The 25,328-nt window shown below is 41.1% G+C and overlaps 1 protein-coding gene across 1 annotated transcript in view; it reads left to right on the top strand.

Annotated features, from left to right (window-relative positions):
- Slc30a7 (solute carrier family 30 member 7) overlaps positions 1–16,675 on the top strand; it is a 68,440-nt gene extending 51,765 nt beyond the window's left edge. The window contains exons 9-11 of the mRNA XM_034501262.2: positions 1,490–1,580; positions 3,553–3,702; positions 11,030–16,675. Of these exons, the coding sequence (XP_034357153.1) occupies positions 1,490–1,580; positions 3,553–3,702; positions 11,030–11,077 (289 nt within the window). The 3' untranslated portion in view covers positions 11,078–16,675. The remainder of the gene's footprint in view (positions 1–1,489; positions 1,581–3,552; positions 3,703–11,029) is intronic.
- The last annotated feature ends 8,653 nt before the right edge of the window (positions 16,676–25,328 follow it).

Here is a 25,328-nt window from a genome sequence, read left to right as displayed (position 1 = left end):
ACTTGGCTGTCTTTGTGTCTCTCTCTATTTTAAGATGCCAGTTACTTCTGCCTGTTTAACTTTCCTATCTTTGTTCCCATTGCTAATCTTCTTTAGTCAAGAACCAGTCTATACTTAAAGTTGGAAATAGACTTCTAATTCTTTTTCTGTGTCCTCTTCTCTAATCTAGATTCTAAAATGCCTGGTATCTGTATCTTTCAGTCATTCAACCAACATTTATCACGGGCACCCTGGGTGAGCAGCACTATACTAGGCCTCCTTGGGAATATGATGGTGAGCAAGACCACGCCCCCGTCCTTCTGGTCCACGTTAGTCTGCATTAGTCCGCATTAGTAGTTCCTCTTCCTTCTCACCTGGCAAAGAGATCATGAATCCTTTAGGCACACTTGTGAACGTGTTGGTGAGCCCCTGATCCTTTTGGTCTGCATTAGTGTTTCTTTTTCTCATCTCTTGGAGATAGCATGAATTCTTAAGGCACAGTTCCACTTTGACGCTTGTGTGAGGTGCTGAGGGATCCCAGGCATGAATTCCCAAAGTCCCCTCCTGTAGCTGTTCCCAAGAGAATTATTCTATATTTGACATTTAGAGATTGCATAGGTTAAAAGTGAGCAGTGGCTTCAGTTGTTAAAGGTAGTGAAGCTGTTTCTGACCTCTCCCCTCGGTCTATAGCCAACAGTTGAACAGAGTGTCACCCTCTGGTACTGGAATCACGTGCAGAGCTTTGCAGACCTGTAGACATCTGGACCTTCCTTAGGTATTCTGATGTCAGTCTGTTAAAGTTGAAAGCAAACTAGCTTCAAGGTGAATCTCGATCTAGCTGGATTCCAGGGTCACTGCACTAGCACCACCCTTACCACTGTGCTGTTAACAGCTTGTGTACAGAGTCATCCAAATAGCCTAAAGCAGTAATTCGGGCATTAGGTGGTGAGCTCCTGTGCCAGCCTTTGCACTCCAGTCCTAGAGGTGCCCTCACTCATCTGTGGGAGTAAATGGCCTATTCTAAATTTTAAATAATGAAACTGTGACTTACAGGGCTGGGGGGATGGGCTCAGTGGTTATGAGCACTTGTTGCTCTTGCAGAGGACCAGGATTTAGTGCCCAGCTCCTACTCAAAACTGACAGCCTAGAGGATCTGAAGCCTTCATCATATGTCCTAGGTACCGAGAGGCACAGGTGCATGAATACACCACACACACACACACACACACACACACACACACACACACACATATTTTAGAACTGTGACTGGTAAATAACTAGATTAAGACACAGTAGATCATCAAGGGCTACATTAGTGGACACAGTCTCTCCAGCTCCTTCACTCTAATAGATTACTGACTCTATGAGAAATGTAGACCAAAGACCAGGAGATGATTGTTTCCTGAAATTCTAAATAATTGTATTCTGTTCTTTAAAGAAGTATATTACTACCATCTTACAAACAGAGACTGTTAAAATGTGGCTTAATAAACTTGTCTTTCCCCCTTAGTGTTATTCCACTTTTAAGAGAGTCTATTGGAATATTAATGCAAAGAACTCCTCCCTCGTTGGAAAATACACTTCCCCAGTGCTATCAGAGGGTAAGTTTTGCAAAACATTTGATTGTATCTCATTTCCAAACTCTTAGGGTCTCATCTTTCATAAATATGGGTAGCGTATGAATATAATATAATTTAAACTTTCTTTCAAGATTGGTGATCATGAGTTTCATTTGTATAAGCCCAAGTGAATTCATTAGAAAAATTGAACTTTATTAAAGAAAATGTATACACTGCCTTCGTCTAGAAATTGAGCTATTAAAAAGCATAGAATAGGGGTAACAGATGAAATAAGTATATATTCAGCTGTCTTAGTCAATGCTTTATGGCTGTAAAGAAACACAACACTTATAAATGAAGAGTTTATTTAATTGGGGCTTGCTTTCAGTTTGAGAGGGTTAGTCTGTTATCGTTACAGTAGGGAGTCTGGTGGCATGCAGGCGGGCATGGCACTAGAACAGTAGTTGAGATCTATATCCTGACCAGAGAGACAGACAGACAGATTAGACACACACGCACACACACAGAGGGAGAGAGAGAAGAGCTTAATGTGTCTTTTGAAACCTCAAAGCCAACTCCCAGTGACATCCTTCCTCCAACATTGCCATACCTCCTTCAACAAGGCCCAATTGTTCACATACCCTGGTGACTAAGCATTCACCTATGTGGGCCTATATTCACCTATATATGAGCCTATGGGGGATCATTCTCATTCAAACCGCCACATCAATGTAATTAAAAATACATATTTTTTATGTGTATGTATGTTTCTGTATGTGTATGCCACATATGAATGGTGGGTACTGCTGAGGACAGAAGGGGATCAGAGCCCCTGGAGCTAGAGTTACAGGAAGTTGTGAGCTGCTTGATATGGGTGCTGGGAACTTAGCTCCAGCTCTCTGAACAGGGACAGCTGTTCTTAACTGGGAACCATCTTTCCAGCCTTATGGATGAGAGTTACAGGAAGTTGTGAGCTGCTTGATATGGGTGCTGGGAACTTAGCTCCAGCTCTCTGAAGAGAGACAGCTGTTCTTAACTGGGAACCATCTTTCCAGCCTTATGGATGTTTTTGTCTGTTACGTTGTATTTGTTTTGTCTTTGTGGCATCCACTGTGTATCAGATTCTCTTCTACAGCACTGGAGTCAGATGGTGAACAAAGAAAGACACTGTGCTCTCATGGAGCTCACAGCCTGGCTGGGACAAAGTAAAGATTAGGTGCTGTTGATGGTGAGCAGATGTCAGTGAGGCCGTAGAAGGAATGAGAGTGAGGTAGACATGGACATGGCTGTAGGGCTCAGCAAGGAAGCCATTGCCATGGAAACCGAAACCCTGATGACCAGAAGTGTCCATCCCTGTACAAATCCTCAAGTCCTTGAGAAGAATGTTCCAGGCAAAAAGAAAACCACTAATGCGAGGCAGCTATGGCTGGAACTAATTTAGTGTATCTGGAGAACAGCAAAACAGGTTTTGTGGCTGCAGCATGATAAATAAAGGGAAAGTGATTGAAAGGTTGGAAAACAGGCAAGGGCCAGATGTTAGGAGGGCTTGGTCATCCGATGAGGCTCCTCTGACTCCATCACTCTCACACAGTGGGAAGCATTGGAGTGCAGTGAGTCAACTGTCCTCTTGGCAGCAAGATGGAGGCAAATCGACATTGGGTGTAGGTTTGGAGGTGGAGCTTTAGTGAAGGGGTGTTGTCTCACAGGTTGGTGTACAGCATGTGTTGATTCCTGTCCTTTTCCCTCCCCCTCATTTCTGTGGCCTACTTTATCATTCTTTTTCTAGCTCCATAGCCTGTACTTCTCTGATTGATGTGTTGAAATTAGAACTTGTGACAAGTGTTCGTTCATTCTCTGAGGCTCACCTGGAACATACTGAGTACTCCATAGGCATTTGTCCGAACATGTCTTTCTAAGTAGGGAGTCAAGTCCAACTTTCTGACTCCCTTCATAATCGTATTTGGGTGGCTAGGGGCGGCTTGTTCTCTATGCTGACATCTGCCTGGTGTTTCAGGTGCAACAGTTACAAGGAGTTTACAACTTGCAAGAACAGCACTTTTGGACACTCTGTTCTGATGTTTACGTCGGAACCTTGAAGCTCGTAGTAGCCCCTGATGCTGACGCCAGGTGGATCTTAAGCCAAACACATAATATTTTTACTCAGGTATGACTTGTTACAAATCTCTTTTAAGAAACTTATATTTCTTTGTATCTTGCTAGCTTTAAAAATCCTATATTTAACATATCAAATATAGAAACTACTAAAATAAAAGAGGAGGAAGTGTTCTCAATCAGAGTCAAACGTAGAAAGACTATTTTCCTCAACAATCCCCCCAACCCACCCTTTCTCATTTTCTTTTATTTTTTTTCTTTCATTGCTGAGTATTGATCCAGGGCCTTCTATTTTAATTAGTATTGTTGGCTGGAGTCTAAACATTCCTCTAAGCAGAATTAATTTTCTATGAAATATGAAATATGTCACTGCATACATATTTCTCTTTCTCTGCCTTCACATCTTCAGACATGAATACAATACGCAGTCTAGTTAAATTCAAGGCATTACATAAATTAGAGATTCTGCCTCCTCAAGAGAGACACACATGCTTAGGTTTCTTATGAATGAATTACGGACAGGATTTATATATTCCTAATCTTAGATGCAGTTAACACTCTGCTATACTGTGCACTGGGTCTACTTGTTCAGAATTTTAACAGCTTTCTGAGAAGGTACAGTATATAAATGTGACTCATCTATATAAATGTGTATCATTGTGGCTTTCATAATGAAGCCTTGAAGGCCCAGGCAGTATGACTGAATACTTCTCATACTGACTCCATGTTTCAGAGCAGAGGAGAACAACATGGCAGCAACCAGCATGCTGCCCTCTTCAGACCACTGACTTCCCTCATCCTGTGACTTCCTAGTGCTGCTGCTGCCCTCGAAGTGGGCCTCCTATGGGTCTCCTGGGGGCCTCCTGGGGGTCTTCTGGGGGGCTCCTGGGCCTCCTGGGTCTCCTGTGGGCCTCCTGGGCACCCTGATGCTCACAGCTCTGCCACTCATTCAGTTTTTTTCCCAGGGAAAAAGAATGGGCTTCCTACCCTGAGACCTGTACTAGCAGCTGCTGTCTGTTGGGGCTGCTGAGACTTCTATCTCAGAGCAAAGGGAGGCCTCCCAAGACACAAACCTGGATTTTGGAAACAGGAAATATGAATGTTCCTTCAGCTGCCTCTTCTGTATCAGAAACTGCATTTGGGCTTTCCTTTGGCCTTTTTTATCCACTAAGGTCCTGACAAGTTGATTTCATTCCTTGTAGCTACCAGAGATTCCCTTTGAGGCTAGCTGTGAGAATATTCAAACCCATTCCCTACCACACCCAGGAGAGCAAGGGGGCGTGGTCACATCTCTAAAATAACTTTTATTCCTACACTTAATGGTTTTAATCTATTTTAGTTCTCACATACCAGAATAGGATACTTAAATAATTTATTTCTTTTTCTGCAGTGTCCTTGTAGCATGAGTAAAAAATATTGGGGCTTTTTGTAACAAATTTTATTTCATAAAATGTAAATTGTTAAATTACTTTGTATTTTAAGTTACATCTTACTCATAACTCTCACTTATCAAATTGAAACCCCCTACTTGCTGTTTTGGGGGGGAAAAATCATGACTGTCAGGTCAGTGAACTGTCTCAGCAGGTAAAGGACCTGGCTGCCAAACCTGGTAACCTGAGCTCCCCGAGCACCCACACATAAAAAACAGACAGAAAAGTAACTAGATCAGATTTTAAACACACCGACGCCTTCTCTTATAGACATTTTCTGGACTTGGTTCTAAAGAAGGAGACTTTGCTGCTGAGTCTCCCCTGTGTTTGCTGAACTTTGCTTGTCTTCCTCGCAGCTAACCCTAAGAATGGAAGAAACGGGCTTTGGTTAAAGAAATTGTTTGTGTAGTAAGGTAACTTTAAGTTGAAAGAAACAAATCCGAGAATTGTAATGTTCTATTATTTAGTTATCCGATGCTAATTCTGTAGTGATTTTAGAACCCTGATATTATCCTATTTAATACCATTTTCCAGGGTCACTGATTTCTCTTAAGGTGCTAAAGAAATGGGCTTATGTACAGGCGTGTGGTGTAGGGAAGGGGCTGCTGCAGGTCATGTCGCTGCTCAGAGTCCTTTGGGAATGAACCTCAGGCATATTCTAGATGAGGTCCAGTGCTTAAGCCCTAGGTTTTCTTGTATGTCAGAGTCTTCCCCATTATCCATCTAAACTAGTTTTCGAACTTATCAGTTGATACCCGGAGAGACGGAAAGCTTGGTTTCTGTGTTTACGTAGAAACAGAGCAGAAAGTGAGGCTGTGGATTAGAAAGGAATTCAGTGTTCTAAGGTCCTTGTTTTAAACTGGCCAGGGTCACTTGTTAATCTTTTCATGGTATACTTTACAATTATAATTACAACCTTGCATTTTTAAATATGCTCTGTTTTGTTAGAAATGATATTTGAAGAAAAAAGTCTTAAATATATTCAAAGATCTAAAATATGCCTGAGGTTCATTATGATCCTTGGTTTCTCAGAGCATAAAAGACAGCCAGACCTCCTCCACATTCTCTCCTGGCAGAGCCTCTACTTCGTCTCACAGCCCTCTCTCACCACGGTGCCTGTTAAGTCCTAAGCCCCCAGCATCCTGAGCCCCCAGCTTCCTGCTTCTGCCTTTTATGCTCTGTTCTCTGACCTCAAAATAGAAGTGAACAGTTATATCCAGGAAGGAATTAAAAAGCCTCCTTTCAAACACAAGTCAGAGTCCCTAAATTACAGAAGCTTCTGCTTCCTCCAGCCTCCTGTGTTCATAAGCCCCGCCCTTTCACTGACCAGTAGCTCATTCAGGCTTGTGCTGTCTGCTTGAGGGACACACACAGAAGAAAGGGTTGTCTCCCCTTCTCTAGCTTGGTTTCTGGTTCTCTATCCTTTGCAACTTTTTTTTTTTTTTATCTTTTTGTAATGGGCTTTAGTGTTTAATGAGTAGTGATTGTGCTTGCCTGATCTGCAAACTTTTTCTTAGTCATCTTTCTTTTATCTTTCTTCATCATATGTACCTAAAATTCAGGAGGCTAAGTAAACAGCCTTGGGTCTTCTATACCCCTAGGTTTGCATTGTTCATTAAACCATATAGTGTAAGTGCCCATTGACTGCTTGGTGGTAGTGAACACAGTGTTTTGCCTCCTGACAGAGACAGGTACTGTGACAGGAATTAATCCGATCAGTTACCACAGGGTGGGCTACAGAAAAGAAAACAGATATGTTTTCTTTCCTTTTATTATTATTATTTTGTTGTTGTTGTTGTTGCTTTGGGGATGTTAAGTAAACACTGAACTGTGTCTTCGGTTCTTGGTTTTTCCTCCTGTCTCACTAAGTAGCCCAGGCTGGCCTTGAAGTTGCTCTGTAGCTAGGGCAGCCTCAAAGTTGTAATCCTCCTGCCCCTGCTTTTGCTTCTGGAATACTGGGATAACAGGTGTGTCATTATGACCTGTTATATTGTTATTCTTGATTTATAATTTAGCCACGTTTAATTACATTTCATTAATTCTGTACTATCTTTCATGGAAAAGTGAGATAGTTTTACATAACTTCATTTTTCATTTTTTAAAAAAATTTGTGTGGGGGGCATTTTGTCTGCATGTATGTCTATGCATCATGTGTGTGCCTGGTGTCAGCAGAGGCCACAAGAAGATCTCTAGACTGGAGTTGCAGATAGTTGTCAGCTGCCATGTGGACGCTGATTGATCATGGATCTCTTCATCTCTGGGCCCTTTCTGTAGCCCCTCCTCTGCATTTTAAACTGTTACAGATTAACATGTTCAGTCAAAAAATGAAACAAAAACATGTCTCTGGCTTTGGCCCATGGAGAACACAAGTAAAACAACAATTTCTATAGTCATATTCCTGTTTTTCTAACTGTGACTTCTTTATACAACATAGATATTGCTTGGTGATAGCCCAAGCCTGCAGTACCAGGCTAGCTTTTGGGGTGGAGGCAGGGGCAGTGAACTCAGAAGTGTTAAAATAACTAATTACCTTTCCCAACAAGAGGCTGCAGACTACTTGCTGCTATGGATTACTGGGACAGCTGTCGTGCTTTCCTGTGATGAAACTCTGGATTCTTTGTATCAGGGAGTAGGTCACTTCCAGAGTATTTCTTGGAAATGTGGCTTTCTCTTTACCTTAAAGGAAATTGAAATGAACACTAGGACCTGGAGAACCAGACTGCCCATCTCTACTGGGACAGGTGGATACAGCAAATGACTTCTCAAATGGCTTCTTTATCTTTGCTGTTGGACGGAGCTTTAGTGGAAAGCCGTTATCCCCTGGAGGGATTGATACCAGTTTGAGTAATTAACTCATGATTATGCAAAGATAATTTATCTAGCCCCTTTGTTTCTCTCTTTCCTTTTCATTGCCTTGGGCTACCCATTCCTTATTACTGTCTTCCCCGTGTTAGGACTGGGGTAATGAAAATGGCAGGCAATAAAAGGAGCCCAACTGTTTGTTTGCCCATTTAACTTGCATTAACGGTGTTGTTTAAAAAGAAAAGATATTATACAATATGTTTGTGCAATTATTTTTGTTTTCTATTAAGATTACACATATAAGAATTTTTCAGAATAGTTAATTCCTTGGTCTTTTTAGGGCCATCTGGACTGAGTTAATCAAATCATATACTTGTGGTAAATCAGAATAATTTATTGTAACAGCCTTTGTAATATGTGAATTTTTTTTTTCTCATACATTCACACAGGCTCTTGACAACAGTGCCTACTCTAGCGGATTTACTAACTGCTTGTTAAGTATTAGATAATACATATAAAATTCCTGCAAATTGGTAGTGCTGATTTAACCAACACTGTTTCATAGTGAGAAAAACTGAGCGTTGGTTTTAATGTATAGGTAAAGCTCACATAAATGCTACATTCTTCTCCACAAGTCTGTTAGCCAAAGGAGGAACTGGTTCCTTTTTCTGTAAGTTAAGTAACAAGAGTTGTAGCTTGCTGTGAGAAGGCTTTTAGGGGGAGACAAAGGGTATTTTTTGTCCTGACAACCTAAGTTCTGTCTAGTTTTTTTATTCTACTAGAATATCCTAGTAGAGTATCCTAACGCTGGCTAAATCATAACTCCTAAGGCTATTCCATCAATATTGCACAGAACCCTCCTTCCTGAGTTCTAGAAAAAACAATCCACAATAGAAATGGGTATTTGAAGCCCAACAACTGCTGTCTGAAACCTTTGTCTGCCACTGAGAACCTCTCCTTGTAAAGTATTGGCAAGAACAATCTTGTTTTTTTTTTTTTCTCTCTCCCCTCTCCCACTTCTAGCTAAAAATAGTTTTTGGTTGAAAGAAAGAAACTAATAGGATTTTAGTTTATTCAGTAATATTTCTCGACCACTTTCTGGTATCCGATATTACTGAAGGTTCTGGGCATCTGCAATGTAAGAGGACAAATATGTTTCTCTTAGAGAGATTACATTATAGTAGGAGAACAGAAATAATAAACACTGAATAATTAATCTATGGTTTTAAGGGACAGTGTAGATGCTTCCAGAGTGCTCATACGCTGACTTGACAAAGTGGCAGGTATTTGGATAAGAGTGACAGGGGAGAAGGCTAGGGTGTATGAAAAATCTGCCTCCTCTTACATAGTATGTCTGTTTCTTCTATGCTGTTAACCATCAGACAAGTGGTATTTTCTTCTGTTTTTCATTACCTCTCGCTCTCCAGGCCCCTGATAGAATATGAACTCTGTGAAAACAAGGTAGTTCTCTAAAATGTCTTCTTCCCTGTCTTTTCTATTTTTTAGGTGAGAGACTATTGCTTGGAAAACAATAAATGCAAAAATAAATATTGCTGGATTAAGACGTGAATGAATTGTATAGTGGCTGTCCTCAGCCCTCACTGATGTCTGGATAGGGTGTGACAGGAACGCCCTGTGACTGTCATAAGGAGCATAGCTCACAGGAGGACAGTATGGCTACGGGAGTAAATAAAGGGAGAAGGAGTAACACTGATCAAACTGGAGGGCAGGAGCAACATTCCATGGCGTCATGGTGCCAAGGGAGGGCTGAAGGAGATGAGCTGGTGGAGAGAAAAGCACACAGGGATGCTTGCCTTCTAGTTATACTGAGGGGAACCGGAGCTGGGAAAGCCAGGCAGGAGCATTGACAGAGCCTAGACAGGAGCTGATTGTGGCTAGGGTAGGTTCCAAATGATGGAGATGACCTGAAGTGCTCAAGTTCTGGGCCTGATTATTATTTCGGATGGAAAGGCACCAAGTTTTGTAAGTTGGTTGGGTACTGAATGTGAGAAACAGAAAGATGTTTAGAAAGCAGTACTGACAGTAGTTCAGGTTTGATGCCTGCGCTGCTTCTTAGATACCCCCAGTAGACCTGTCACGTAGATGCAGGTTCCCGTCTGGACATGCATACATGGAGGTGTGAGTACATGCAGAGGTTGTCTGGCTGCAGAGATCAGTAGAGAACAAGTGTAGACTGTGAAGACTAAGCCTTTGATTTGCCAGTGTTTATTACTTAATGATGGAAGAAACCTGATGGAAGAAGACTGACAGTTTGACACATGACTGACCTGTGAACATTCTCTGGAAACATCACAGGGAAGTGTTTGGCACTGGGAGACTGGTACTGTGTATTATTGCTGATAACCAAGGCTAAGAGCTGCCTGTGGAACACTAGGAGCAAGTTGGAAGTTGCTTGACAGGTAGTTGTAGAAGCTGGGGAGTGGTGTTGAGGGTTGGCTGCCTGGCTTTACGAACAAAGGAACTAGAGACAGTAAAGATAAGATAAGCGGGTTTGGGGAAGTTTGGCTGTCCACAAGACAGGATTGAGACTACACCAAACAGGCAGGGATGGTGACTTAAAGTTGTTTTTTGTCTTTTTTTTTTTTTTTCTTTTTACAATAAAAGAAATTGTAGTGTGTTTGAACACTAATAGAAATGACCCAGTTGAGAAAATAAAATTGATAATACAGAACAAATAGGGTGCAATTTAGACAGCAGTGTCCTTTTGTGGCTAGCTCATATCCCAGACTGAAGGAATTGGCATGTAAAATAAGTGACTAGTTGTCAGTTGTGATTTTTAAATAAATACATGTGTTGCCGTGGTAAGATTCAGCCTGTGGTGAGCTGGTTTGAGTGGGTGGCTAACTAATCCAGCACTGTCATGTCCTCCAACAGCGATGGCACATGGATAACCCATCCACAGCACATACGCAGGGCATGTGGCTAATGACGTGGACTTTTTTTTTTTCCTGTAGTGGTTTGACAACTTACAATGAAAATGTATAGTTTCTTAGAAGCAGAAGACAAAAATAATTCCATTTTTAAAGACAAATGAGGTGTTGTTTGCTTTCCTACTGCTATTCTAGAATGTTTATCTCTTTCAGGTTTTCAGGTTTGATGTTCTAATTTTAATTTTTAACTTTCCAGGCTGGAGTGAGACAGCTTTATGTACAGATTGACTTTGCGGCAATGTAGTCAAAGAAAGGAAACTGACTGAGGACCAAACTTTCTCAGTACTGTGCAATCCAAAGCATTGTACTACCCAGTGCTCTGAAACAGAGACGTGACCACTACAGCTCGGAAGCACCAAGTATGCAGGTAGAGTCGCCGTGTGCTCGGGGTCACAGCCGGATCCTGCCCAGACTGTTGCCTGTGTGCTTTTGCCTTCAAGACATCCTGACTGCTGAGGTTTCTGGGTTCCTTCTAGGGTACTGGGTTATCTTTCTCCCCTAGGGGTTCTTGCTGATCACCTTCACCCCATCCTTATCATCCCACCCAGCCAGTGAGAAATTCAGACTGTGGGCCTTCAACCTTCTGAATGTCTTCACTAAAGCTGCTGGAAACCACTACGTTCATTCCCATAAAACCAGTGTTGTTTTTACAAAAAGAAGTCTGTTTTCTCTGTGATGTCACAGTCGTTGACGTTCTTCAGTGTAATCATACATTTGTAAAAATTGTTTGTACCTTGCAAACTTACAAACCAAACCATATTGGGTTTTCAAAGTGCCTTTGTACCAGAAATGGATTTGCCAGCATAGAAACTTACCATCAGAGGTCATGTGTATGTTTTAAATGGCTGTTCTGTAATTTGTACAAAATAAGACTTGCTAGTAACATACATAATTGTCTTTGTGTATTTCCAACATAGATTTAAATATATTAAATTTTGGGTCTTGTGAAAAATGGCATTATTTTGCTTTATAAAAAATCCAGTTATCACATTAAGTTACTTTGTAGCCTATTTTCAAAAATGCAAATACATTAGAAAAACTTATTTAGACCTAAACCATCTGCTCCATCACCCAGTTCTATATAAGCCTTCACCTATCCATGGTCTGTTTTCTAGTGGCTCTCCTTGGCCATGTTTAGATTCTGTTCATGACAAGAAAAAGCACCTTGGGATGTCAGAAAGAGTGGTGCCAGTGCCGTCTTATGGCTTTACTCTCTTGGACCTAGGACAGTGCAGCTCTCTAAGTTTGTTTACACAAATACAAATTACTTCCAAGAAGTCTAGGACAGCATTCAACTGAGGATGAACTGTTATCACAACAGAGCAATTTGGTGGCAAAGAATTCTTTCTCACATGGGTGTCTTACAATGGTTGATTTTCCAGGGTCCTGAGTATATGAGAAATATAATTGTGACGGGCATGGTGATTCACACTTTTAACTCCGGCACTCAGGAGGCAGAGTCACGGGATCTCTGTGAGTTCAAGGCTACCCTCATCTACATAGTGAGTTCCAGGACAGCCAGGGCTACACACAGACCCTGTTATGAATTACAAATAAATTGCACTTTGAGATGACAGGTGCTTAACACTCATGTATTCTTGGTGTTTTCTGAGGGTAAGCAATTTGGGTGAACATTTTCACATTGTAGTTCACATATCCCAATAAATATTTACTTTTGTTTAAGTAAAATTGATATTGTTAATAAAAATTTAAAAACCTTGCCGTGCAAAAATATTAAGAGTATAGATCAATGACAGGCACTTTACCAATAAGGTGGCAGAATTTACGGTTGATGAGTTTTCAAGTACCTTCCTCCTATTTCTCAGCTACAGTTTATGCATTAGGAGAGCTGTACAGCGCTCAGCATCAGTAAAACACCATACGATGTCTGTGGCGCCCTTTTTGTAAATCAAGCGGTAATTTCAAATCCTATTTGCTTTCTGTCAGGCAATTCTAACGCTAAAGTTCCCTGTAGTAGTTTGTGTTTGATTGAAACAAGTGCTGTAGTCTTTCAGGAGGGCAAGTGCAAATGGACACGTCCTGATGCTCTCCTCCTCCTCCTTCATTTCCCTTCTGATACACCCCAGGATAGACTGTGGCTTGGAGCATACTGCTGAAATGAAGATCTAGATGAAGGCAGAGCCTCTAGATGTGAGGGAACCATTATAAGCCAAACCCAGCAGCTCTTGACATTGTGTGTGTGGAGTCAAGTTTGCTGTCTCTGAAATTTACCAAATCTGCTTTCCACTGGGCCCTTAGTTCTAAGTGAAGTTTTTGTCAAATTGTGTCATTTTGTTTAATGAGGCCCTCAGTACACAAATCCATGAATGTTGCTGGTTCCTTTAATGAGGCCTAGACTATGTTTGATGTGAAACTAATTTTGCACTTTGTTCCAGGAGCTTGCCATTTACCAGGTTGGCTTTGACATTTTTTGCTTAATTAAATGTTAGCATACCTGTGTGTATTTTTTTTTTTAAAAAAAAAAAAGAATGTGAACAGAAATACTTTTCACAGGGGAAAGAAAGCTTGTCTTTTAGTATTCTCGATACAGATGTATTACTAGCAGGTGGTTTTACTAAGAAATACTGTCTGGTTGTAGTAATAAAATAAATTTCAAATACTCTTAACATTAGGTTGATATTATTACCAAACAAAAAGCCAATCTGAGTGTACAGTTGCCAGTCTGTGAATAACCAAAGTCATTTTTTTTTTCCTCTGAATAACAAACCTACATTGTTCAGGGAAAGTTTACCTTACCAGATAAACATCCCCAACTAGGTGTATTTTTAACAATCCATTGTAGTACTTGATGAAGAACTTGACCTCAGTCCAGCTTCCTCCTTTCGAAGCCTCCCTGTCTGTCTTTCTGAGGGACAGTATCTAGTATGTGTAGCCTAAGAACATGGCCACAGATGTCATTTTGATTTCTCCTTATCTAGATACTTCAAAGCCTACACATATGTACCAGGAACCAAAATACTGTGACGTCAGTGTGCCTCTGTAGAGCAGCCAAGTCACTAACCCCCAGTGTCACTGATCAGAACCCTCATGATCTTACAGATGGTGGCATGGGGACCAACCTGGGGTAGAATGCTGGGGTTCAAGAGGACCACAACATTGTTAAGATAGAACTCCACACCTAAGCAAAGACCGCGGGAACACTCTGCTTCTACCTCTCAATTTCAGATGAGAGACCTGAAGTCCAGAGAAACTGTCATTTCCGTAAGATTACAGGGATCAGTGGTGGCAAAGCCAAGGCCCAAATGTGATCATCCAGTCGAGAGTTCTTTACACTGTACTGTGCTGCTCCCCTGTGTGACATTGCCGTTCTGTAAGTGTGACTAAAGATGGCTTGTAAATAAAGAACTCTGACCTCTAGTTTTGGTTCATTAAGGCACTTTATATATGCAATGTTGTCTCATTTCTTGTGTATAAGTATAGATTATTTCCAAAGTATCTGTTGTGGAATTATAGTAATTAATTTTTATTCTTCCCAAACCAGTTCTTAACTTGAAAAAAGAAAAAAAAAATGTTCTCTAGATATGTTGAACTTGGGAGTAAATTTTTATTAATCGCCTATGCTCAGTCCATTTAATGCTGGCTTCCTTAACTAATTTTGCTTAGATGCTGTAACCTGGTTCCTTCTGGATACCAGGCTGGTTCACAAGTCATGCCATTTCATACTCTTTTTCAGTCACTGGACAGTTTTTGTACTTTAAAATTTTTTCAGAGCTGTGTGCAGTGAGGCAGTAAGTGTATGGAACTTGTCTTTTACTTCAGTCGGGTAAATTTTTTAAATTGCAGTCAGAACTGCAAATGCTAGGCCACTGCTTTTGACTCTTTGTAAATGCATTACCTTGGCCAAGTTAAGCTTTTTTTGTTTTCCCCGTAAAATGTCGCCGTTGTTGAAACACATATTCCAATTCGTAAGAATGTCAGCATGCAGGGGGAGTTCTTTTATTCTCTGAAGAACATTGATTTAAAGTTCCATGAAACCGTCTCAAGATGTGGTTTCCAGAGGCCACCTTAATGATTCAGATCTAACATAGAGTAAAGACAAAGAGTGAAAGATTGTGTATCACCAAGTGTTTGCAGACATGTAACCGAGGTGTAGCAGCTCCATTGAAAGGTCAAATAGGTGGGGCTTTATCCACGAACTCATCATTTTCTAACTGCAGGAAACCAGGTAGGTCTCCTGCTCCAAGTATTTATGTATCCAGGTACTTAGTGGCTTGGCTCACTTTCCCACTCACATTTTTATAATGAGATGATTTTGAATGATTTTATGATTGGCAGCATCTTATAATCCAGTTTGTGATACTTATAGCATGAGGAAGATCTAGAGAAAGCCTGGTACAGCAGCAGTTCAGTCTGGTACAGTCGTCAGTTCTTTCCTGACGACTGTGTTTTTAAAAGCCGGTCAGCAACACTTTGAAGATCCAAGAAGCTGTAGCTGCTCTGGGTAGACTCCTGGAAAATCAGTGGACAGTAGTGATGCCATTGCTATGCGGATATTTACAAACTGCCTCCAGCCTGTTTCTTCCTGTGCTCTAAGATGTTTGCTTTGTGACTTGGTCACGGATCCAAACCCATGCTGGGGGAAATGGCACTGGAGCGCCTTACATCCCTCTTAAAGGCAATTAGGAGAAAGTTTCAATGGAAGTCATGGCGTGACGCGAAAGACAGCATCCTCTGCGCCAGCATGAAGAGCAGGGTGCCTGCCCTCAAGACCATGGATGGGGACTCGTCTGCCAAGAAGCGCAGATGGATGTTCAGGTTTAAGTAGTGTCTGATTTACAACACTGTGTTTTACTTAAAACCTTGTCAGTAGCAGAAATCTAATTCATAAGTAGAAGCCTGTGCCTTCCCAAGTTTTGAAGATGAATTTGTAATTCTGATTATGATATTGGAAAGCATGGGAAGCAAAAACAATGGTTACATATGCTTTTATACCCCAACTCACTGGGTCACGTTCACATGCTCATGAAAGAGATCCAGGAACCCTGGGTAGAGAGTAGCAGACACAGACTGACCCTGGAACTCACTCACTGCAGGAAGCATCTCTGCAGTTCTGGTTTTTCTGTACAGAGCAGATTTCTGTTCACTCTGTCCTTTCTCCTCAGGTACTGAGTTACTCCATCTGTTTCCACTTTTCCTGTTGTTGGGATTTGGCACAACCGAGCCTTTGCGCTGTGGCCTTCTGGACTATGGGTAGCTATGCTTTGAATTGTTTGGTGGAGAATTGCCATATTGCTTTTTCTTTAAAGACTATCTACTCTCCCTGAATATTTTGTCATTCAAAACTCTTTCAGAGGTATTTCTTGAAGGTGCTTCTAATGAACACACCATGGGTGTTATGTGATTTAAATGCCCCTCAAATACACTTACCTTTTTTTGTCTTCTTTCCCTTCAAATACTTTTTCTATACGTTTTCTCCCCTAATTTGGAAACAATGTGACTGAAATTTTTTCCCAATCCCATCTTCCTGAACCCCCGCTCAGCACTTCCCTTCCCTGCCTGTAACGGTAATGGCCAATTCTGGACTTGGGGTTGATCCTTTGGTAAAGATGATGCATCAGAAACATTTCTCAAAATGTTTACATACCAGGCTAGGTAGGAATGTCACGTGTAAGAGTTGGGTGATGTGAAAATGCTGCCGTGAACAATTATGACTCGCCCGTGTGCACTACGGTAGACCTACGATCTATCTTTCACCCTTTATACTTGCACATAATGTGCAAGTTGACATAATGTGTTTTGTTTAAACGCAGTGTATTTCAAAATGATCATAAACAGCTGTATTGAAAGTTTGTTTTCAATTAAATTTCTGTGTAAAATTTTTTCCTGAGTCTTGTCTCTGAGTTGAATGGACCAAAAAGAATACCTGCAGAAATTTCAGAAGAGAGATGCTAAGGTGCCCTCCTTCCGTTGCCCAGAGCCTCTTCCTACATCCTCTTTCTGTAGTTTAAATCCATTTAGGGCGCGCTCCTTTTTTGAGATTCCCACTAGCATTGAGTTGTTCTTATCTCTCCCTCTACGAATGACCTCACGTGACATGAAGCTGACTCTGCGTATGACACCAGTCTACATGACCCTTTCAGGGAATGTATACTAGGTATGACGGTATACATCTTTAATCTCCACACCAAGGAGGTATAGGCAGGTGGATTTTTGTGAGTTTGAGGCCAATCCAATATAAATAAATAATTTTTAAGATAAAAAAAAATTATCTTCCAGAAAACTCTCATGCCATCTTGTCAAAGGGAACCCTATCAGGACAGCCTCAGTCGTCAGTCAGTCTTGCCTGTCCTGTAGCTACAGCCTCGGCTGTGGATGTGTGCTTATTCTGTCTGAGTCTGCACAGCTCCCAGGTTTCTCTCTGGTTTCACTTCTGTTTGGTTAGAGTTTTGTATGCACATGTTTTGCCAACATACAAAGTCAGAACAGAAATAACATCCTCCCATCCAAATTGCTCCAGAGTGACTGTTTAATGCGGAATTCCTTACCAAATCCTTGAAATTGACACCACCTCTACTTCCCCAGTCTCCTATCACCAAGTCCTTCCTTTGCAATGTTCTGAAATTACCTTCTCCTTTCCAGGAAATACTACCGGGTTCCCAGACTTGACTGAAAACAGGATTGAATTTGAGCATTGCTCATCATCCCACCCAGTCCATGCCTAGCTTTGCCAAGTCCGCTTCAGCCCCTCCCACCAACAGAGAAAGACCTTGCCTCTGGGCCAGGACCATGAGGAATCTGCTGGGCTGGCCTTCCACTTACTCTACAGACCTCCTGCTTGCCTTGCTGGCTCTGCTGCTCACTGCATGGTGCCTGGTTAGGTCAGGGAATGTCTGCCTTCTCTCTGTTTCCTAGAGTTAGCCTTTGAGTCAAAGTCCACAGTGGCCTATCAGGTTATCGCAACCTTTTCATCTCACACAGGTTGAGACAAGTCGTTCACTGCCGTTCAGCACTGCACCAATCTTGCTTTTAAAGGAGTCTGCTTCTTTCCCCGGGAGCCTGCCTGTGTTACCTTGGCTACAAAGGTGAACTCCCTGGGCACTTGCAGTCTCTAGCTCAGAAAGTTGGTTCTTTTTCTCATTGCTCCCCTTCTGCGTTTTTTGGTTCTTCTCTGGAAATAATCATTATTACTTTCTTGTTTTAAACTCTGAATCTACATTCCTGGCTTGGTTTTGGCGAGGGGAGGGGTTATAAATCCCTGGTATATAGTGCTGCTACAACAGAGCTTCCTATGAATTCTAGATTTAAAAACAAAAAAACAAACAAATAAAACAGGTGGCTGTCCTGGAACTCAGTATGTAGACCAGACTGACTTCATAGGGATCCACCAGCCTCTGCCTCTGCATCTGCCTCCTGAATGTACCAACCAGGTTCAGCTAAGGGTTTGTTTATGTATACAAGTGCTTTGCCTACACACCAGAAGAGGGCACTGAACCCTTTTATAGACAGTTGTAAGGCAAATGTGGTCCCTGAGATGTCAACTCGGGACCTTTAGAAGAGTAGAGCAGCCAGTGCCCTTAACCACTGAGTTACTTGTCCAAATTTAAATGTTTGTGTTTTCTAATTTTGTCATATTTCTCACAGTGTAGAAATCAACAAGCTTTTCATCTAGACTGGAGACAATGAAGATGGAGAAGCAAACATACAACAGATGTAATTAATACTGGCAGTTTACTATTTTGCATTCTATTCAAGGGAAAAATAGAAAATTAACACTTTGATGGTTCTTTTGAACATTGTCAGTTCAACTAGCCCTATCTCCAAGCTTTAAAAAAAAAAAAATCTATCAGTGAACCTGTAGAGATGGTTCAGTGGCTAAGAGCAGCTGTTCTGCCAAAGGATCAGTGCTCACCCAGCTCACAACCACCTGTAACTTCAGTCCCAGGAGATGTGGTGACTTCTTCTGGCCACTATGGGTACTGCATGCACGTAGTACACAAACATGCAAAAAAACAACCATACACATTAAGTAATATGTTAAAGTCTACCATGAAATTCATGCTTGCTTGTGTCACCAACATTTAAATAGACAACTGTATCTAAGATCCTGGTGAATGCATACCACTAGAATTCATACAGCCCACCACAACAGGAAGTCAAAATTTACTGATTAAAAACAGAAGAAGAAGAAAAAACAAGCTGGAGATAGCTTGGTGGTTAAGAGGTTTGTTGGACAGGCATGCTGTCATGAGTTCAGATCCAAGGATCTACGTAAGAACCTGAGTATGGTCACACTGGTGGCTGTGCCAGCACAGACGAGGATCACTGGGGTTCATTAACCACCAACCTAGCTACAAGTTCAGTGAGAGACTGTTTCAAAAGAAGATACACCCAATGTCCTCTGGCTTCCACATGTGAGCATATACCTTATATACATACATACATACATACATACATACATACATACATACACCCAACACAAAAAGATGTTTTAATGGGAAATTTAAATCTTTGAAAGTAGTATTGAATGAATACTAAGATGAACCTTGTTTTGTTTGTAAGCCAGCTATTGCTAAACTTAAAAGATTAAAAAGAAGACAATGCAAAGCTAGAAGCATTCCAAATGGTATTTCCTGAATTTGGCAAGGAATATTATTTTTTAAAGTGTAACACTTTATAAACAGAACCATATTTCCATGTAAGCATAGATACAGTTTCATGGCAATTATAATTACAACTTCGCCATTTTTTTTAACTTTTACAAATGTGATCATCTAAATTTATAAGTAAAATAGGGACAATCTGATAGCCTCACATCCTCACCCTAGGGAGTGAGCTAGCTCACCGTGTTTGACTTTACAGGAATTCTCTACGTCATGCTACTTCCCTTTGACGAGTAATTAGTATAAAGGTCACATTGGCTTAGGAAGACCCTAAAAGGCAAAGTTAACACATCTGCAGTCCTGTTAGCTTGAGACTTGTCAGACGCAGCAGTGTGGTGATTGATAGCCAGCAGCTACGGAAACCAACAGAAGCGTCAACTCCTGGAAAGAGCAGATTTTTTTTTTTTTTTTTTTTTGATTGGAAAAGTTATGGCTTCAAAAAGACAACTAATCTCTTTCTTCTCTGCACTGGTGAGGGTTCAGTCCCACGCAGGAAATTAACTAATCGAGGAGTAGGGAGACTGCCAGGCTCCTGGCGGAGGATGGGGAAAGGGAGCCCAAGGTACTATGAGGTAGGGGAAGACTGCGGGGCACAGCAGCCCAGGAGAAACATGTGAATAATTTATAAACTCCAAGGCTCACCTTCAAATCATTAATGCTTTGATGTTGATCCTACTTAGCAAACTAAGAAAGCTCTATCCAGCTCCCCAAGTTCCAGACTAAGTAGAACAAATTCCACAGGGCCAGACCTACAGTCTTTGATCAGTGTGCATTCAAGACAGACAAGCCCTCACACCCTGCCCTTCACCACATTGCTTGCTTATGAGAACAGAAAGGCTGACTTCACCATAGAGTTTTAAGAAGACTTGGGACCTAATAGATGATACTCAGAATGTCCAATTTAAATCCCAGGTGAGTTGACCAAGTGCTGTGACAACAGGAACACCGGAGATCTTGATGTGGCCACTATGAAAATGCACAATTACACAACAACAAATAATCCTGTAATGAAGACTAAAGTCAGAAATTGGAGATTAGGGTTGGGAGGTCGCTCAGTGGCTTACAGCTACTATTCAAGAGGACCCAGGACTGGTTTCCTTTATGATGGCTTCCGAATGGTCTGTAACTCCAGTTCCAGGGGATCCAACATCCTTTTCTGCCCCTGTGGTCTCCTATAGTTACCTCACACAATTGCACATATATGCACATTAAAAAAAATCTTTAAAACAATGAACATTCAGGACAATAAGCAAATATTTAAAAACACATAAAATGAACTCAATATCAGTATAGAAGAAGCAGGAGTCAATAACCGTGACGACAGATCAGGGAAAATTACCCATTCAGAACACATAAACCATTTTAAGAACAAAATGACAGAAACTGAACAGAGCTCAGTGACTATTAGATAAGCAATGTTCATCACTCCTGTTATCAGATTCATCAGAGATCAAAAAGAGGATAAAGTATGCAGTGCAAAAAATATTTGAAGAATGACTGTATACTTCCCACATGGGATAAACTCCAAAATATCCACACCATATGGAAGACTTGGAATCAAAATCTCACGGGCATCACTGCAAGTACCAGTAAGGCCATGCTATCATGGGTGTGAAAAGCAAAGGAGCTAGAAAACAAATGGCTTCAAAAAGAAGGGAAGGGAAGCACATGACCTCTTCTTAACATTTGACCCAAAACTAAAAACGTCAAGAGGATGGGGCATTGTGCTGCCTGTCTCCAAAAGCCAGTGGGCACACAGGAACTAAGTTGAAGTTGCATTTTACTACAATCTGTGATCTGAGAAGGCGGCAAATTAACATCCTTTATAAACAACCTTACATTTAGTCTTCAACTACCAGTGTTTGGGGAAAGGGAGACAGAGACAGTCACTCCAGAGCTGTCTTGTAATAGACAAGCAACAAGAACTCACATGTGATACTGCGAGAATGCAAAAAGAAAATGCCAGTTTGGAAGTCATTTGGGCAGTGTTAAGTCACTCTTGTCATTGCCAATGTAAAGGGGAGAGGAGGTTCTATTTGGCTTACAGTTCAGAGCATAGAATCCATTATGGTGTGGTGGTGCTTTACAGCAGAACCAGCTCCTCCTGATCCTTGGCGGCAAGAGGCAGATTGCTCACCTCTTGGTGGGAAGGAAAATGCTAGTGCTGGGGTCTTTATCTTCCTCCTTTTCCCATTTGTGTTCGGTCCTGAACTCAGGTTTATGGTACAGTCCATATTTCAGGGTAGGGTTCCCTCCCTCACTGGATCTTCTATAAATACCCCCAGACATATCTGATGCCCTAGGCATTTCTTAATGCAACCAGACTGGTAACCAAAATTAAAAATGTATTAATTTAATTTTTCAGAATTGCAAAATGCATAGAATGTACTTGACCAAATTTGACACCCACTGTGGCCTTCAGCTCCTTGTGGGTATTCTGCATCCCTTCCCAGATTGACTCTTGTTTGCTTGTTTTATAGCCCAGAGTCTAATTTGTGCTGCTCATATACACATAAGTCATTCCTACTGAAGCATGGGCAACCCACCAGGGACTACACTCCTAAATAAATTTAGACTCCCTCCTCTGTTAGTCCATGACTATCGGATCACTCTTAAGCTAGGGTGTGGGCTTATGTGCGCCTCCCTGTCCACGTTGGAAGCTTGACTGCTTGATCTTGCTCTAACAGCCACAGCAGCCACAAACCCAGAGGTCCAATGCTATGTCCAAAGGACAGTTTCACTCTGATCCTTTCCTATGTCTGGTTCTTTGAATATTTCTGTTCCCTCTTTTGTACATTCCCTGAGCCTTAGCAGGGAGAAAGTGTAATACAGATGCCCCATGTATGGCTGAGAGCTCCACACATACATGTCTTCGCACTTCCGCCAGTGGTGAATCTGTCTTAACCATGCACCACACAAGGACTTTTCTCTGATGAGGCCTGAGAGTTACCCTTGTCTGTGGGTATAGGCATAGCTATTTAGAATGCAATTTGATACCGTGTCTATTTAGCAAACAGTGGTAGATTAACTCCTGGAGTGTATCAGCTTCCCAGACCTGTTCCTCCTGTGGAGCAGGCCTTAAATCCAATCAGAAAGTGATTGTTTACCCCTATAATATTCATGTCACTGCTTTGACAAACATTATTTTGCTTGGCCAGTAAACAGGCAGTTTCTTACAGAAGTAAATGTACTCCTATCATCTGAACCGGAAATCCCGTTCTTGGGTATCTCTTCTAGTACAACCACACAAAAGCCTGTAGGTACAAGCTTTAACAATTACCATTCTTACTAAATGTAGGTTGTAGAACTCAAGTATCTCTTAGATGATCGATCACTGGAAAAAAACAAGCTGCAGTCTCTCCATAGCAGAGAACTCTACTAACCAGTAAAAAAGGAACACACTCTTGATACCTGGAACATTCTGCATGAATCTCAAGAACGTCATGTTTATGGAAGCCTGTCTCAGAGTTTTGATATTCTCAAAAAGGCAAAAAGTTGTAAAATGAAAAGAGTTTTCATTTTACAACTCATTTATATTGAGGTTAAATTACATGCAGGTTTGCCAAACTGAGAAACAAACAGACCTAAATTTTAATCTCAAATTACATTTGATAAGCTGCAATCCTACAAGCATCTTCGCTTGCTTTCCAACTTTGACTTTCATCAGTTTTAACTAAGTTATGAATTTCCTACTTATTTTGCTTGCAGTTCATCGAGTATATTAGATCAATGTATTGATATATTTACTAAATTTGAAGAAATTTTGGCTGTCACTTCCATCTCCTCCTCCTCCTCCTCTTCTCCCTCCCTCCCTCCCTCCCTCCCTCTCATTCTCATTACCTGCATGCTTTTTAAAACTGTTTGATACTGGAGCTGCTGAGATGGGTCACCAGGTCAAAGTGTTTCCTGCCGAACCTAACAATCTGAGTTCAGTCCCCACAACCTGCTTCTAGAAGCTGTCCTCTTGCCTCCCCCACAGGCACTGGCACATGCACACGTGTAAGCATGAGTGCACACACTGCATGTGCATATACACACAGTCTCTTTCTGTCCAACAAAGTGTGGAGATTTTAAAAACTACTTGATCTTGCCCCATGACATTACAATTCTGATTAATTTTTTTTTTTTTTATTCTAGTCTTCCTGAGGTTGGACAATTTCTCTTCTACTGTACTTTGGACAATTAGGATTTTTCTTCTTGTTCTCAAATGGCAGTACTCATTATATGCATTCATAAAAACACCTTTGTTTTCTATCCGTGCCCAGTTCTAAAGTGCCAAAGTCTCGGTTATATTAACCGCTCTGTTACCCAGCGTTCTTATTCTTCCTTTCTAGTCATAAAGCCGTAATACATATTCTGTTCTATGGACATTGTTGATATTATACTAATTTTTGTCACCATTTTCTGAACCATCTTAAACTTTGTTTAGTAGACATTAAACTATTGCTTATCACCTCCATCCTATGGAGGCTTAACTTCACATTATAAGAAACACTTTGTCCTTAATTTAGCCCCAAGCTTGGTCCTTACTAGTACATGGCCTTTCTGGGTTTCTGAAGGAAAGCACACATAATTATCAAGCCCTCCTAACTTGTCGGAATCTAAACTTGAAACCGTCTTCTCTCACAATAGAGAGCAATGTCTGTTTCTTTAGGCCCCTGGCCTGGCTTTTCACCTAGACCCGTGGATCTTTCTACACATACAGAAAATACGGAGTAAGCTGAGGATTTAGGACCGAGATCAGAGAGTCACCACTCTAGAGCATCTTGCTTTCTAAGGGCTCCGTCTTCAGTGTCCAGCTCCCTCTGGAGCCCACAGTTCCCTCCACTAACCATCTCAAGCCAGTACGACACCAGCTAGGTTGAACTGAGGTCTGGGAATGTCTCAACAGGAAAAACCACACAGGCAGAATTCTCAGCCTGCTTTCTGGCTTCCCAGTGTCTTCCAACAAGCATGCAGTGTAAGAGTTTACGATTGGAGGGAATATGAGCCATTCAATTACCAAACCTAGAAGTCCTTTATACTTAAACTATTTAAATGTTTGGTTTAACACCCCTGAAAAGACAATATAGAACAGACTTAAGCTATTTGTCTCTTTCTCTTGTGTGCATAATAGTCTGAAAATGGGATGTTTTGTACACATTAAAATATTTCATCCCAAATGAAATGTCAAAATATTTTCTAGCTAATGCATATATAGTACCAGAAGGTAGAAAAAGTTTCAGCCAATATTCATGTATAATCTGAGTAAAAAGATCAAGTTGATTAGGCTATAGAAATAGTCAAGACTGAAACGAAGCTACTTCTATTCTAGATGAATGAAGGTAAAGCACTTTACAGTTATTAAACAAATGAGCCTTTTAAAATTGGTGATTAGTGAATGTATATTCATGTATACATGTGTGCTGACTAACATCAACATTAGGTATCCTCTTCCTCTATCTTGTTCTACTATGATGATGATGATGATGATGCAGCATAAGGTAGTCTGGAACTTGCTATGTAAATCAGGCTGACCTCGAATTCAGAAATCTGTCTGTCTGCCTCCCAAGCACTGGGATTTAAGGAGAATGCCACCATACCCAGCTATCAACTTATCTTTTTAAACTGTCTTGCACTGAATAAGACACACAGATTAACCAGAAAGCTCCAAGGAATCTGCCTGCCTGTGCTCGCACCTAGCATTATGGTTACAGCTGTATACTGCTATACTAGAATTTTTACACCAACTAAGGCATGTCCTCAGTCCCTGACAGCCACCTTTTCTTAAAAAAAAAAAAAGACTTTTTAATTTTATGTATATGAATAGACTATAGCTATCTTCAGACACACCAAAAAAGGGCATCTGATCCCATTACAGATAGTTGTGAGTCA

Source organism: Arvicanthis niloticus, chromosome 4 (assembly GCF_011762505.2).
Source record: "Arvicanthis niloticus isolate mArvNil1 chromosome 4, mArvNil1.pat.X, whole genome shotgun sequence".
Taxonomy (NCBI): Eukaryota; Metazoa; Chordata; class Mammalia; order Rodentia; family Muridae; genus Arvicanthis; species Arvicanthis niloticus.
The sequence above is the reverse complement of the archived record's forward strand: the minus strand, read 5'-3'. Positions and strand labels throughout refer to the sequence as shown.